We start from the raw sequence: 17,606 nt of genomic DNA, 5'->3' as shown, positions 1-17,606 counted from the left end.
TAATGTGGGGATCAAACTCACAATCCAAGATCAAGAGTCACATGCTCTACTGAATGAGCCAGCCAGGTGCCCCTCCAGAACTCCCTTTTAAAGAGCCTATAGTTTATACAGTTTGGTAGGGATACAGATGACACAGCACACTGGGTTACGTGCCTGATTCTTTGTATGAATAAATTCTCCTGAAAGTGCTACAAGAGCACCCATGTGTACATAATGGAAACGAGGATGGCTGTTCAGGGAAGACGATTCTTAGTCTAAGAGTTAAACGGTGAGCCACAGATTTTCAGTGGAAAAATAAAGAATATCCCAGACACATTAGAAAACAGAGGTTTGGAAGTAGAGAGAGCAAAGAGTATTCAAGAAATCATTGCATATCAGGCTTTTGTAAGAGAAGAGTGGCTAGAAGTTTGACTGAAGTTGAAGGGGGGCTAGACAAAAAAAATGCATTAAATATGATGTAATTTTATCACCTTCTACCTGTCCAATATTGAGTGCTGGAGATAAAGTAAAGAGAGCCCCACCCCTGGAGCTTAGGCTGGATGACAATGTCCAGGGAAACCAAGGAAGCAGTTTTTGCAAACCTTTCCTGTCTCTAACTCTGCACATACTCAGCTGCCTTCACCAGAATGCTCTCTCTACAGTTCCCTTTCCCCAGTCATCTCTGGCCTAATTCTTTTCTCAAGACTCACATTAAATGACCCTTTTTCCAGGCAGCCTTCTTGGACTCCTCAAACTAAATCAATCAGTTCCACTTGCCATGTACTTCAAAGCACGCTGTGATTCTTCGTGGTTACTGCACTTAGAAGTCTTTGTCTTTCTTCTTTCCCAAACTGTAAGCTGTGTGACTACAAGAGCCTAACCTGTCCTGTTCACCACTGTATCTCTAGCACTAATCACAGAATACAGTAGATTCTTAATGAATTAGTTAGTAAATGAATAAAATTTAGAACATAATTTAATCTTGGCTGATCACTCAGGTGGATTATAAAAAACCTAAATGATTGTATTTACATATTTCAGGTATATAAGACTATATAGAGGTCTCTTCCTCATGGCTCTAGCATGCTATACACTTCAAGTACTTGTCTCTTTACCTTTTGTCTCTCAAACCATCAATTGTCACTTCCTATTACATTTAAGTCTACATTTCTAACAGATTCCAAGTACGTCTAATTTGCAACTATTCACAGAGCTAAGCAGATAAACGGAGTTATAAAGGATACAACTAGCAAAGACTAATATGTAGTTTTCGAAGACTTTCTTACGGGGGGTAGAGTAGGACAGAATGGGTACACAGGGAGACACGATGCTTTTTTATAAGTAAACTACTTAAACATCATTGCATGATGTCTTTTGTAAACAATGCCTTTTATTTTTGCTAACTTTGGATTATTCTGTTGTATATGTTCAAATAATTAATACATGTTTCCTCATTCAAATAAAAGAGTTGAAAAAGATCTGAAAACAAATATTCCATTGTATAAGTAAAGAATCACTTTTTTCACTTGAAAAAAAACAGTATTTGAATTTTCATCAATGCAGGCTTAGTTTTTCCCACCTGCAAATACATAAAAGTGGGATGTGTCTCACAATTAAGGACTTAAAAATAACTGGCAGTATTTTTTCTTACTTTTACATAAAATAATGATGTGCCTCATAACTGATGTCACCTCAGATTTGATGAAATGACGTTCTCTCTTTATTATTATTATTAACACATTCCATCTCTCTTGTCCCACTAAGATGAAAAATCAAATGCTCATATTAATGATGCTGGCAGAATTAAAAACCAGTATGAAAGGAAAAAAAAGTAGTGATTTGGTTTCACTGAGAAATCTTATATCAAGAAATCATGGGCTTCTACCAACAAATGGACCTTATCAAAACTATGCTTAAGAAATCTTTTTTTTTTAAGATTTTATTTATTTACTCATGAGAGAGAGAGAGAGAGAGCGAGAGAGAGAGAGCACGCCAGAGACATAGGCAGAGGGAGAAGCAGGCTCCCGACAAGGAGCCCAATGTGGGACCTGATCCCTGACCCCAGAATCATGCCCTGAGCTGAAGGCAGACGCTCAACCACTAAGCCACCCAGGCGTCCCTATGCTTAAGAAATCTTTAGTGAAATTGCTCAGAACCCTTACCTTCTGGGGAAAGTATCTACATTAGCCATGTTGTATGTAATCATCATAATAGTTAACAAAATTACTTAATTATCCATTGCTGAATAAACAGAAAGGCATCTCCTCCAGGTTCCTAAGGTCAATGGTCTGAGTGGTCCTCCATATTTCAGGGACCATTAATTTAGTGTAATTTATAGAATTACTATTCTCTAAAAGCATTATGCAACTAAATATGCTTCTTGAATTACTAGCAACATAATCACTACTGTAACTTTTAATTCTAAACTATCATAATTACAAAAACAAGAACTTTTCATTTAAATACAACTGTAAAAATGATACACTCAATTAGTCTGATCTTTATACAAAATAAAAACTCTCCAAAAAATTTATATACCTTGTTATTTTTTTCTCCTCAGAGGCAAAAATGCAAACCAACTGCTTCTAGAAATGATTAGGTTATTAGTATTCTTAAGTTACTATTATTCTCAAATATTTTCTCTTAAAATAGGTAAGCATCAGAAGAAATATTTCTACTACAGCTAATGAACAAAAGAACGGAAATCAATGAGCAACAAGTTCTAGAAAATATACTGAAAACAATGATGTCTGTTGACAATACATATTTTTAAAGAGATAATTAAATAAGGACATTTATCTTACAGTCATCCCTGTAGAGTAAAAATACTAACAAATTACTTTTTGTCTTTTAGTACCTACCTTTGTCTGGGAACTATAAAGAGCGCCCGTACCAACTTCTTCCTATTTGCTTTTGTATTCATGTTCATGCAAAAATCCATTGCTGCCTAAAGGAGAAAAAGCAAACTTTTTTCCTTAAAAATATTTTTTAATTTAACTAATGAAAGCAAAAACCATGCATGCTACAAAGGGCTTCTATTTGCTCCTAAACATTTCAAAATGGTTTTAGAACACTAGTATTATGAGCATATGCCAAACTAAAAGATCACTAAAGCTTAAATTCTTCTCTCCTTTTATATCTAAAAATACGTCTCACAGACTTTTTAATTACAACCTAGTGTTAGAAACAGAACCCCAAGTGGGTAGAGACTGAAGAGCTACCATGAATTGTCTGCCAAATAATTGTATGAAACAGCAATTAATGCCTTTGAGTTTATTGACGTCAAGTAAATCAACATTAATATCAGAAAAATATTCGGACAGAATTAGAAAGTAGCAAAAATAGTTACCAGGAACCCAGAAAATTATTGTCAGTAAGGATAATCAAAAAGGAACAAGGATAAACTAGAAATGAGAGAAAGGCATATATTATTCTCAAGAACATGTAAAAGTAAGTGCCTCAGCATTGACTAAAAAGGTTTAGTTTAGTGTCAAGAGTCAGATTTGACAATTACTTAAAGAAACCAAATCACAGGACTGTAATAAATACCCAAAACTGTTATTTAGTACAGTATCCATTTTATACTGCAGTAACAAAGAAGTGCTTAATATCTTCATCACTATGACTGACATACAAGTACATAAGAAAAGCTGGGAAAGGTGTGTGTTCTAGGAAGGCACTGGAAAACAAAAATATGAGTAACTGGTATTTTTAAAATATAGGCATGTATATTTTTTAAATGTTAAGGATTTTCAGTATATGTGTTTTAAGAAAAATAAATTATACTTTAAAAAGGAAAAAACTACCTTTAAATATACTTCTGAGGCTCTCAAATATTGTCCTTCTATAGGTTCATATGTAATGTAATGAGTAACAATTATTATTAATCTCAATCCTTAATCTGATAATTTCTTGACTATTAGATGCACATACAAGATCCACAGAGTTCCCAGATCTATTAAGAACTTCTACTCTTCACTATGAACAGAATGCACTAAAATACCTCCCATTTGATTAAACCTTTGATAGAAGAAACGGCACAACACTGATTAGATTCAAACCCAGGACACTAACTCACATCGCAAGTATTCACCAAGATCAAAATTTTACATTAACATTTGTCAAGAGAGTAAAATCAATTTAAATTTTTCTTCTGTTTGTAAAAAGAGTATAATAAATGTTACTAAAGCTTACATTTTATGACACTAAAGCTATCATAGCTAAGTAATAAAAGAGAAAAGTACAATAAAATGCCCTTTAAGCAATTCACCCATATGAAACATTGAAAAATTCTGGACCTAATAAATAGAAACCCCAAAGTCATGTACTCAGAAAATAGGTTAACACTGGAAAATCTCTCTCTCTCTCACTCATTCTCTCTTACACACACACACGCAAAACAAATCAGCATTTTTGAAAATATAAAGAAACATTTTAAATGGCTAATAATGGCTTATGTTTCACCATAAATTACAAAACATGAATAAAATATATTTCAATAACTACCTTAGAACACTGTCCTTTAAAATATGTAAACAGTTTGCATATTATAGCTAAATAAATTTTATAAAGACAGAGAAGGAAATATCACTTCACCTACCACAATAATCAAAGGCCAGTTAGGCAGGAAAAAACCTACAATGTTCAAAACTCTCCATAGATTAGGAGTCCATAAAGCATGTCAATGCCTAACACACAGTAGGGGTTCAATAAATATATAGAATAAATAAAAGACAACATGAAAAACTGTCAAGATTAGTAAATTTCAGAAAATTAATAAGAAAAAAGTTTCATATATATATTAATTATTAGATTTATCCAGTCCTGTCCTATGAGAAGAAATGGAAACAAAAGGAGTCTCTCTGGTAGTATGTATCTGCCTGAGGAACAACTGCTGATTGACAACTCAATAAGCGCTATTCTGAAAACTTGTTTCAAAACATTTGAGATCAATGAAAGTTCAACAATCATTTATTTGATTAAATAAAAATAAATGTTTATGATCATTAAATGTATGTAGAAATACACATTAAAAAAAAATAAACACCACCATAAATGACATTATTCACAGAAGTTACCTAAAAGAAATCTTCACTCTGGTCTCTACATTGTTACGTAATTACTGAATTCAAAGAATTCTTAGATTTTTCTGTTTCCCAAGTACTTTTCCTTCTTAAGCTGTTTGGACCTTTGTGAATGTATATGGAAAAAATTCCTTTCATGAGTACGCTGACTCCCCAGAGGAACCCACCGGAGTCCAACAGAGAAGAGTGGCTCCTATTTTTCTTCTGACTCTCAGAAGGTTAACTCAGAATTTACTGTGCAGTCATTACTGGCAATAGCTCCTTTTTTTTTTTTTTTTAAGATTTTATTCATTCATGAGAGACACAGAGAGAGAGAGGCAGACACAGAGAGAGAAGCAGGCTCCATGCAGGTAGCCTGAAGTGGGATTCAATCCTGGGTCTCCAGGATCACACCCTGGGCCGAAGGCAGCGCTAAACCTGAGCTACAGGGGCTGCCCGGCAATAGCTCTTAATACTGAGCTGAGCACTACAGTATACTTTATAGTGCAAACTCATAACAATATGATTATATACAAAACCAATGAGATCCTTCCCACCTTCAATTTTCATGACAGTACTCAAACTGGGGTATGGAGGTGGAGCAGGAGTGTCAAGGTATCTGTCATCCTGTTTATGCCACATAAATGAAAATATGAAAATTTGGTAGAGGAAAGCTTCAATCATATTTCAAACTTAAGTTCTTGAAAACTGTTCATTGACCTAATCACTTTAAGAAGTAAGCCAATTTGGAAACCGAGTTTCAAGTCTACTTGATTACATGAAAAGTTACTAAAATACTTCTAAATGATTTAGAGAAGGACTAAATGAGCTTTCAAAGTTAAAGAACAACCTAACTTCTATAGTTCTCTATAGGAGGCTGTCAAAGCATTATGACCAAAAAAAAAAAAAAAAAAAAAAATGGCTTAAAGCAACAGTTTTCAAACTTTGGGTATCTTTACTTTATACTCTCAAAAATTAAGGATCTGAAAGAACTTTATATAGGTTGTATTTAACATCATTTACTGTATTAGAAATTAAAACTGAGACTTTTTAAAATATTACTTCACTTAAAAATACCAATAAACCTATTAGTTGTTACTTTTTTTTTAAAGAAATAACTACTTTTCAAAATGAAAAAAAATTTAGTGACAAAGTGATACTTTTTTTAGAAGATAGCTAGATTTTTGTATCTACTTATGCATTCAATCTGTTGTGATGTTTTTGTTTTTTGGATGAAGTAAATGAAGCAAATCCAGCTTCACATATATACACAGCTGGTAAAGGAGGGTATATTTCAATATACTTTCCACTAATTGTAGATATTCTTTGATAATACACCGAAATACACTTGACAAGTGGTAGTTTCCTAATGGTTAATTGCAATGTGGAACCAAAACCATATAAATCAATTTTTCATGCTACGTTACATTAAAATCCATTGGTCTATCTTGCACTTTTGAGTGAATCTTTAACATCCAAGCAAGAATTCTGTAAACACTGTCATGCACTTAGAACAATGGTTCACTGAGCTATGCAGATCTTCAACACATACATATTATATATTTAAAATTATATTATTTAATATCACTGTCAAATTCATCAGAAAAGTCTCACCAATAAAATCTCTTCAGAAAAGAATTGTGAAGGTATCACGCTTATGGTGGTAGACATAAGTTTCCCAAAATTATAACTTTTGGTGAAAACTTCAACTCATTCGTTAGTAATACTTTGTTGCTGTCCTTGAAGTGAGATGCTCACCTTGTTCATGTTGGAAAACTGTCTGCTAAATAACCCCGGTTTGAATAAATAAGTTTGCCTATCACTTCTTTCAAGTAAAAATGGTATTCTATGAAAAAAAGGAACTAGTTCAGCTTGCAACTCAATCACACAAATGGTTTTTCTCAAGACAACCTTGAGAAAGCAGAAGTGCCTTACATGCAATCCCCATTTTTTCAGATTAAAAGGATGTGCATTCAAAGGTTGAAATGAAATAAAATCACAAACTTTTATAGAGTCATCAAGGAGATTCTTAAGTGAAAGTAGCACTCTTTTTAATTGCAAATGCGTAGCAGTGAAGAATACAAAGGCTAAGAGTACAGTTTGCTACCAATGCACCCACTCATACTAAATTACAAGTTGCTTTTGCAAATGTCAAAAACAATGAAAAGGCAGGGCTAGGGGGACCCTAGTATTGGTATGAAGAGTTGTAACTTTATAGACCTCATGAAAGTGCCTCTGAAGACTCCAGGAATTGACAAAGCATACTTCAAGGATTTCTGGTCTAAAACTGTATTTTCCAAAACTGTAGGGTCCCTACATGAAGGGAAGAAGTGTCAAGCCAACAGGATTCTAGACACACTTCCCCATTCAAAGAGAGTATCTACAAATTGGCTCCAATTTTCTGTTTATCTGGATTCCCAGTAAGATTTTACTTGAAGAAATGTTCATTCTATAGCTAAAACAGTGCGAAACCCACAGACATTCCTAATTAGAACTATCCCACAAGGTCTATGTGCTTGTATAAAGTTAAACCATAACAATTATACCTTGTCTATCAGATCTCGGTTGACACAGTTGGGCAACTGCTGGAGGAAAGCATCTACTATGAGCTTGAGATGAGATCCAGTGCTGGCTTCTTCATCCTCTTGTTCTAACATAATAACAAATTAATTTTTAAATAGGTTAAGAAAATGTATACAGACAATACAGAGAAACATGAATAGAAACATTCAGTAAGTTATATAGGAAATAGATAATCTAGAGTTTTTCTTACTTATGAAAAAAATGGAAGGCTTTTTGAGCTATTACCGTAAAGTCTGGTATCTCTCCAAAGACACTAGTCTTCCAGATATCGAATATAAAAAGGCAAACTTTCGCGTTAGTCTCAAAAACTTAAACATAAATTGCATGTAGTTTTATAGTGGACTTGTTATTTTTATCTGCTAAAGCATCCCTCCCCCATGTCTTCAAATAACAGCACTCCCATCACGCTTGTCTTTGAAAGCAACCCATGGAATTCTAATAGGGAAGGACACATCCAAAGCACAACACATCACCTTCCACTTAGCCACAGGCAACCACGACACAGGACTAGCCAAATCCTTCCATGACACTTATGTACAGACAGTGTGAGAGACTCTCTTTTCTTTTGATGTTACTAGCTGATAGAGTTTGGGCCTAGGGCAGCCTCCAATCATGCCCACCCTCCCTTCATGACATGGAGAAAAGAAAATCTGCAGTAGGAAACAATGCACCCAATAGAGAAATAAGCAATAATGACAAAAGGTATCCTTCTAATAAAAAATTCCTAGCTAATAAATGGATAAGGAAGATGTGGTATACATATAAAATAAAATATTACTCATCCATAAAAAAGAATGAGATCTTGCCATTTGCAACAACACGGATGGACCTAAAGAGTATAATGCTAAGTGAAGTAAGTCAGAGAAAAACAAATACCATGGGATTTCATTTATATGTGGAACTTAAAAAACAAATGAACAAAGGAAAAAGACAAAAAAGACTCAAATACAGAGAACAAATTGGTGGTTGCCAGAGGGGAGGCAGGTCGGGAGGCAGATGATATAGACAAAAGGGATTAACAGTAAACTTATCATCATGACCACTGAGTAATATACAGAATCACTGAATCATTATATTGTACACTTGACACTAATAGAACAGGCTATATGTTAATTATACTTCAATTTTAAAAAGTCCTAATAAAAAACCCAATAGTATTTATGAAATAATTAACATTTTTAATTATTAAATACAAAACATTACTCAGTTATAAAGACAAATAAAATTACAACAGATAAACCCATCTACTAGTTGTCTTTTTACTTCTCAACCATTTTAGAGTAACTTTCAAATACTTTTATGTTAAGATTGTAAAGATTATACCATAGAATTAAAGTAAATTCAGGACAAACTAGCAAGTAAAAAAGTAGAAGAAATATCTATTAAGATATTCAGAATTTAGATGATCATTTAAGTGTGTTCACATTATACGGACATGTGTTTCAGTTCTAAATCAAATTCCAAAAAAGTGATGGCCTGGAAAAAACAGGAAAACGAAGAATTAAAGAATAAAGCAAGAGCTCTGTGTAAAAAAATTAATCAAAAATTAAATCATTGGCAAACAGAGCTTACCTTGCTCATCAAGGAGTTTCTTTGTGAGATCCTCAGCTTCATCTCCACCTTCTAATTCCAAGGCATCATCATTAATTTCTAGATTCTCCAACTCCAGTTCCAAATCATCAGGATTTGATACCTCCTTATTATCCTTAGGTTCTTTTGCCTCTATTTGAAAACAAAGAAACAGTATCTCTGAATTAAAAGTTGTATTGATCTCCTGCCACAAAAAATAAAGAAGGATTTAGAAAATTTGCATCGTTTGTCTTAGAATCTACCCATATACTTGGCAATAAACTTGAGGATATATTTAATATGCTCAGATTTTATAAAATGTAGTATATTTATTGAGAACAAATACCATAATTTCTTGGATTTTATATGCCATCTATTAACTGAAGGAATGGATAGATTGGATGGATGGATAGATGGATGGAAGGAAGGAAGGAAGGAAGGAAGGAAGGAAGGAAGGAAGGAAGGAAGGAAGGAAGGAAGGAAGGAGACATACAAAGCATGAGGGTCTGTAGTAAAGATGAGAGGGAAATAAGTTGATTAGATAAAGCGAACTCAGATTAAGGTGGGTCTCAAACTCCATGGTGACAAGTTCAGACTTTCTCTTACACAGGATGAGTTTTGCTGGGTCATGAGCAGGAGATAACGTTTAAATGTGAGGTGATGTAAAAACTAACTTACCAAAAATACACAAGATAAATTAGAAAGATAGGAAAAACAAGATGTAAAAAGACCAATTAAGGAAACATCCTTATAATTTAGATGTCAGGGGAAATTAAAAAAATGCATCAAAACAAAGGAAAATGGCCAGGAGTTGCTTATAAGGCTCAAGATAAAAGTAAAAAAGAAAAGAGGAACTAAATTCAATTTCAACAAGTTTGCCATAATGTTGATAATTGTTGCTGGCTGATTGGTAACTGCCAGTTCACTGTACTAGCCTTACTCTTGTGCTTGAAAATGCTTATTGAAAAAAACAAAAACAAACAAAACACCTGAGTTCAAGACTTTATGCTTAAAAGAGTGACAGACTTCAGGTGTCAACTGAAACTATTATATTTCTCAGCCTCATCTTCTCTTACAGTCTCTAATCTCATAATTTTCTGCATCAAAAGCAGGAATGTTTTACTGATACATGACGCCATCCCATATTTCGAAGAATCAAAGCTCTAACTAATATGAATTGGTTTTGCTGCCTCTACTGGAGACAATTTTCTCATTCACCCTGTCATTCAACTAAAACTTAAATTCTTACTACATCCTAACTACTGTTCTAAAGAACAAGGATACAACTTTGTACCAGACGAAAACTTCTGCCCATATGGAGCATATAGTCACTCCCCAATATTCTCTAATGTCTGGCTATCAAAAAAACCAACATTTACTGATTAGCTACTGTGTATTCAAAGCTATGCCAAGCTGCTGAACATTCACAAAAAGCTTAAAATGTGACTGTGGCTCTCACGAAATGCACAATCTATCCAAAGAAATTAAATTAATATACATGAGGGAGTCAGAGGGACATGTGAGGAGAGAATTCTAAGCACACAACAACGAGGGAAGGCCCTTGAAACAAGAGGATTGTTCTGTTGCAGACACTGAAAAGGGGAAAAAACTAAGGATAATGTGGTATCAGATATTGGAAAGGAAGACCTAAACCAAACTATGCAGGGTCCAAGAGACAATATTAACAAGTTTACATTATATTCCAAATAAATGCAACACCATTAAAAGATAGGAGAGTAAAATTAACTTTTTAGAATGTACAGAAGGCAGCAAGAGCAAATCCAGGGGAGCCAGGGAGGAAGTATCACATAGCAATCCAGGCTAAGAAACTATAGTACCTTAGATCAGAATAGTAGCAGTAAGGACAAAACCAATCTGAGATATATGTAAAAGGCTGAATTAATCAGACTTGATTACTACAGTGACTGCTCCTTCCTCTTCTATCTGACCCTGAAAGACACGGACATTTGTAGACCAGTCAGGAAGGTTTAGTGCCACAGAAGCCATGACATGGAAATGCTCCACAAAGGACATAGTAAACTCTGTTGAATGGGTTGAGAGAGCAAATGACACAGAGAGTGGAAACTGCCCATGAGATTCAGCAACATGAAGGTGATTGGGAATTTTGGCAAAAACAGTTTCAGGGTAGAAGTGAGGCTGGAGCCAGACTGAAGTAGACTAATGAGGAAGTAAGAAAGTGAACAATCTGCATCCCTCAAGAGGACTGAATAAAAGAGAGACAGGACAGCAGCTGACAAGGGATGGTTTCAGAGTACTCACAATGTATGTTTGTTTGTTTATTTATTTAATTTATTTATTTTGACAGAGGGAGAGAGAGAAGCAGAGACATAGGCAGAGGAAGAAGCAGGCTCCATGGAGAAAACCCGATGTGGGACTCGATCCTGGGACTCCAGGATCATGCCCTGAGCCAAAGGCCGACACTCAACTAACTCAGCCACCCAGGTGTCCCAACCTGTCTTGTTTTTTAAAGATGAGAATATGTATGAATACTGAGATTAAGGATCCAGTAGACGGAGAGAGAGACAGAGAGTTCAATACCAAAGAGATAAAAAAGTATGGATAATGGATTGCAACAAGAGAAAGAGGGAGACAAGACTCAGAACAGAAGACAGAGTGGTCTGAAAAAGAAGGTGTAAAAGTTCACCTTATCACCCAGGGGATAAACATTCTATAAGCCCTAAGACAGGCAGATTTATAAATCAGAAGCGGCACACTGTTGAGGGAGTTCTATCTGATGGTTTCCATCTTCTCTATGAAATACTACAATGCACATCACCTCTGCTAAGGAGAGAAGCAGAACGAAAACAGGAGAAAGAATGAAAATGTGTTATAGAATGTGGGACAGTGAGCTAGGATAGAGATGTGTCAAGTTTCCATGCAGTGTGGAGGACCTGATTGAGGTTGGTGACCACGAGTTTATCAAGTTATCAAGCTATCTATCTGATCATCTCTAGGAGAGCTCAAGCAGTGTGGATACAAAAACCAATATGGTGGATGACTGAATTTGTCCAGGGCCGAACTTGACAGAGATTTAGGAATGAAAGACAGGATAGCTGAGTGAACTAAGTCAGTCGGAGAAGGACAAACATTATATGTTCTCATTCATTTGGGGAATATAAATAATAGTGAAAGGGAATATAAGGGAGGGGAGAAGAAATGTGTGGGAAATATCAGAAAGGGAGACAGAACGTAAAGACTGCTAACTCTGGGAAACGAACTAGGGGTGGTAGAAGGGGAGGAGGGCGGGGGGTGGGAGTGAATGGGTGACGGGCACTGGGTGTTATTCTGTATGTTAGTAAATTGAACACCAATAAAAAATAAATTAAAAAAAAAAAAAGAAACCAAAAAAAAAAAAGAAAGACAGGATAAAGAATGCACAGGAGAAATATTAAAGATATATACATGCAATCTAGAAAAGAAGGTGGGCAGCCTGGGTGGCTCAGCGGTTTAGTGCCTGCCTTCAGCCCAGGGCATGATCCTGGAGACCCGGGATCGAGTCCCGCGTCAGGCTTCCTGCATGGAGCCTGTTTCTCTCTCTGCCTGTGTCTCTGCCTCTCTCTTTCTCTGTGTCTCTCATGAATAAATAAATAAAATCTTAAAGAAAAGAGAAGAGAAGAGAAGAGAAGAGAAGAGAAGAGAAGAGAAGAGAAGAGAAGAGAAGAGAAGAGAAGAGAAGGTAAGTGAAGGCAGGTGGAGTCTACTGGAAAGGAAAAAAAAATTGAGGGCACCAAGCAAGAAGTCTCAAAAAGGCAGAAGAGGGACCTGAGAAAGTGAGGTATAAGGACATATTTAAGTGAGGTATAAGGCAATATTTAAGTTAGTGATTTCAAGGGTCAGAGATACAGTTTGGGAAAATTAATTTTCTATCAAGCTGGTAAGAATGAAAGGCAAAGAAAGATGTCTTAAGTTCAAACCAGCTGCGGATATAAACTGTCCTATAGTTTTTATCCATAGAATACCTCTACCAAACAAAAGGGTATTTTCTTTCAATAAGTTCAATTGTTCAGCCAGTCACCAAATCTAATCTGGTCATTCTTGGGTTTATTTCTATAGGTTAAGACCATATATATCCCCCTTCTCTTCTTTCTTATTACTGTTCCTATGACTGACCACTTATATTACTAAAACAGAGACCCAGCTGATCCACACCGTATTTCTACTCTATGTATAGCACGTACAGAGTAACCTTTAACAGAAAGTATGCTATGAAAAACTTAGACGATGGCAGAAATCATACACATTTTTCAAATCCTTAAAATTGGAAGAAATACTTAGGTAACTAATGCTTTAGAAACTACTCCTCACTCGGGGCTTCAATTGTATATATGAGGAGATGCCTTCTGAAAACTTTTAACTGACAAAACTGAACAGTAGGTAACTAAAATGAGCATTTTATGTATGTTTTCTTTATACTTTTTGAAATATGTCAACAGTGCTCTTCATAAAAGCAGAATAAAATTTATCTTAACATAAGAATATCTTTGAGGGGTGCTAGGGTGGCTCAGTGGGTTAAGTGTCTGCCTTCAGCTTGGATCATGATCCCAGAGTCCTGGGATCAAGCCCCTCAAGCTCCTTGCTCAGTGGAGGGGTCTGCTTTTCCCTCTGCCTGCCCCTCCCCCATCCCGTTTGTGCTCACTTGCTCACTCTCAAAATAAATAAAATCATATATACATATATTAAAAAAAAACATCTTTGAGATTAACCAAGAAATTTGTATATTTTTATGGCACCACAAGGGCCACTTGTAAAGTATTCCCACCACAGGATGACCTCAACTACCATTTTCATAAAAATAGCCTAATTTTCACATTCAGTGTATTTTAACTTTAGATTCTGAAGAAGAATGTTATAAAAAGAAATTGTAGGGATCCCTGGGTGGCGCAGCAGTTTGGCGCCTGCCTTTGGCCCAGGGCGCGATCCTGGAGACCCGGGATCGAATCCCACATCGGGCTCCGGTGCATGGAGCCTGCTTCTCCCTCTGCCTGTGTCTCTGCCTCTCTCTCTCTCTCTGTGACTATCATAAATAAATAAATTTAAAAAAAATTGTATTATTATTCTTCTAATTAGTATTCTAACTAGCACCACCCCATATTTCATTTAATATATATGTTATATATGCCAAAAAAAAACCCCACAAAGCTAATCCTTTAAAAATTTTTTTCAGTTAAAAACTTTTGTGTTTGGGCGATAATGATATGTTATTACATACTGTGGTGGGGACGTTGACAGTGAGGAATGCTGCGCATATGTAGGGGGACAGGGAATATGGTAACTGTGTGTTCTCGGCTTAATTTTGCTGTGAACCTGAATCAGGTCAAAAAATGAAGTCTAATATTAAAAAGTCAAAGGACATTATCAAGAAAGTGAAAAGATAATCCTCAGAATGGGAAAAATATTTGCAAGTCTTATAAGTCTAGTACAAGAATATTTTAAAAATTCTCATTACAGGGCACTAGGGTGGCTCAGTGATTGAGTGTCTGCCTTTGGCTCAAGTCGTGATCCCGGGGTCCTGGGCTCGAGTTCTGCATCAGGCTCACTGCATGGAACCTGCTTCTCTCTCTGCCTATGTCTCTGCTTCTCTGTGTGTCTCTCATGAGTAAATAAAATCATTTAAAAAAAAATTCTCATAAGACAACTAAGCTAAAAAAAGGCACAGGACTTAAGACATTTATCCAAGGAAGATATATAAATGGCCAACAACCACATGAAAAGCTATGCAACATCACTACTCATGAGGAAAATCACGAAAACCACAATACCATCCTTACAATGGGTGTAAGGAAAAGGGAAATCATATAGTAACATGTGCTGGTAAGGATGCAGAGAAACTGGAACCCAGTACATGGCCGGTAGGAATATTAAAATGACTCAGCCATTGTAGAACACAGTTTGGGAGTTCTTCTAAAAGTTAAACATAGAAGTCTGTATCACTTAATCTCCTTCACCTTATTCTTCCATCCCTCTGCAGCCCTTCCCTTGGGCAACCACCAGTTTGCTGAGTGTATTAATAAACCTGTTCCTGGTGTTTTTTGTTTTTCTTTTGGTTTGTTTTTCAGATTCCACATATAAGTGAAATCATATGCTATTTGTCTTTGTCAGACTTACTTTACTTATTAGCATAATATTCTCTATGTCCATCCAACAACATCCAAGTTCTAGCAAATTACAAGGTCTTATTCTTTTATTTATTTATTTGAGAGGGAGTGAGCAAGAAACATGAGTGGGGGAAGGGGGCAGGCAACAGCAGAGGGAGAAGCAGACTTCTTACTGAGCAAGGAGCCCCACACAGGGCTCGACCTGAGCCAAAGGCAGATGCTTAACCAACTGAGCCACCAGGCACCCAAGATTTTATTTTCTTATGACTGAGTAACATTTCATTTTATATATATATATATATATATATATATATACCATACCCTCTTCATCCATTCACTTATTAACAGGCACTTAGTGTGCTTCCACATTTTGGCTACTGTAAAAAGTGCTGCAATAAAAATAGAGATGCATATATCCTTCCAAATTACTGTTTTTGTTTTCCTTGGGGAAATACCCAACAGTGGAATTAGTGGATTGTATGGTATTTCCATTTTTAATTTTTTGAGGAAATCCCATACTGTTTCCTATAGTTGTACTATCAATTTACATTTCCACCAACAGAGGATGAAGGTTTTCTTTTCTCCACATCCTCACAAACACCTGTGATTTCTTGTCTTTCCTGACTGGTGGGAGGTGATATTGCACTTTGGGTTTGATTTGCAGTTCTTTGGTGAGTAGTGGTATGGAGCGTCTTTTCATGGTCTATTGGCCAGTTATCTGTATGTCTTTTTCAGAAAAACCTATATTCAGATTCTCTATTTTTAAATCCAATTATTTGGTTTCTTGGTGTTAATTTGTAGGAGTTTTTTAAATATATTTTGGATATTAATTCCTTATCAGATGTATCATTTACAAATATCCTCTCCCATTCAGTGGTTATTGTAATAACTTTGTGTGGTGACAGATGTTAACTACATTTATAGTGGTGAGCACCATACAACAGAATTATCTAATCACAATGTTGTACACCTGAAACTAAAACAATATTGTATGTCAACTATACTTCAATTTAAAAAAAAAAGAAAGAAAAAAAAATGGAATTACCACATAGCCCTGCAATTCCTAGGTGTATACTCAACAAACTGAAAATAGGGACTCAGATAAGAACATACAGCAGCACTATTCACAGCAGCCAAAATGTGGAAATAGCTCAAAAGTCCACTGATGGATAAATGGAAAAACAATTTGTGATATACACACAAAACGAAACTTAATTCAACCATTAACAGGAATGGAGTACTGACAAATTCACAATGCGATGTACCTCCAAAACATGATGCTAAGTAAAAGCTGACATAAAAAAACATACATTGTGTGATTCCAGTTACATGAAACACTAGAAATAGGTAAATCCATAGACAGAATGCAAACTGGTATTTGCCAGGGGCTAGAGTAAGGGAGGAATGGAGAGAAATTGCTTAATGGGTACAGGAGTGATGGAATATTCTAGAAGTGTTAAAATACTTGTACATTGGGACGGCTCGGTGGCTCAGCAGTTGGGCACCTGCCTTTGGCTCAGGTCATGATCGTGGGATCCGGGATCGAGTCCTGCATCAGGCTCCCTGCGGGGGAGCCTTCTTCTCCCTCTGCCTATGTCTCTGCCTCTCTCAGTTTGTGTCTCTCATGAATTAATAAATAAGACAATAGTTATAAAAAAACTACTTGTACATCAAAAGCTAAGAGTATTACTTTCTAGTTTTACTGTCAGGTACATAAATTACTAATCTTAACATAACTCAAAAAGCAATGTAACATGGTAATTAAGGGCCCAAGTCATTCATTAACAAGGATGAAATTTCAGGTCCACCTCATGCTAGCTGTGTAAGTTACTTAACCCTGACAGTTACTCAACTTCTTTGTACCAGTTTCCTCATCTGAAAACAGGGACAATAGCAGCTGCCTCAGAGGGATTATGAGAATTAATTTTTTACTTATAAAGTGCTAAAATGATGTTTGGCATGAAGTGATTACTAAATACAAATTACTAGCTATTATTTTTTTAAAGGAGTTCCCTAGTAAGTATATCAGAAAACAAAAGTACATTTAAAAAAAAATATCTGCTATCTCTTCAAAGCCCTGCCACCATTCTCTCCCATCTCCCCTCCACCTCTACAGTTTGGCAGAATTAGAATTCCCTTTAAAAAGCATGGGCTGACTGGCATTCAGGACTTCCCACTCCGTCAATGATCTCAAAGCTTCTGATTGCTCTAATGCAACCCTCCCTCACCAAGATCTAGGGATATCTGGCCTAGAAAGAGCCTTAGAGATAAAGAACACTATAGAACTAACACTTTC

At 35.8% G+C, this 17,606-nt stretch overlaps 1 protein-coding gene across 2 annotated transcripts in view; it reads right to left on the bottom strand.

Annotated features, from left to right (window-relative positions):
• UPF2 (UPF2 regulator of nonsense mediated mRNA decay) overlaps positions 1–17,606 on the bottom strand; it is a 102,348-nt gene that overhangs the window by 62,123 nt on the left and 22,619 nt on the right. For both annotated transcript variants that reach the window (XM_077897233.1, XM_077897234.1), the window contains exons 6-8: positions 9,198–9,347; positions 7,589–7,692; positions 2,841–2,926 (exon numbers count right to left, since the gene is read on the bottom strand). In XM_077897233.1, coding sequence (XP_077753359.1) covers positions 2,841–2,926; positions 7,589–7,692; positions 9,198–9,347 — 340 coding nt within the window. The remainder of the gene's footprint in view (positions 1–2,840; positions 2,927–7,588; positions 7,693–9,197; positions 9,348–17,606) is intronic.

Source organism: Canis aureus, chromosome 5 (genome assembly GCF_053574225.1).
Source record: "Canis aureus isolate CA01 chromosome 5, VMU_Caureus_v.1.0, whole genome shotgun sequence".
NCBI lineage: Eukaryota > Metazoa > Chordata > Mammalia > Carnivora > Canidae > Canis > Canis aureus.
This window is presented reverse-complemented; position numbering and strand designations above follow the sequence as displayed.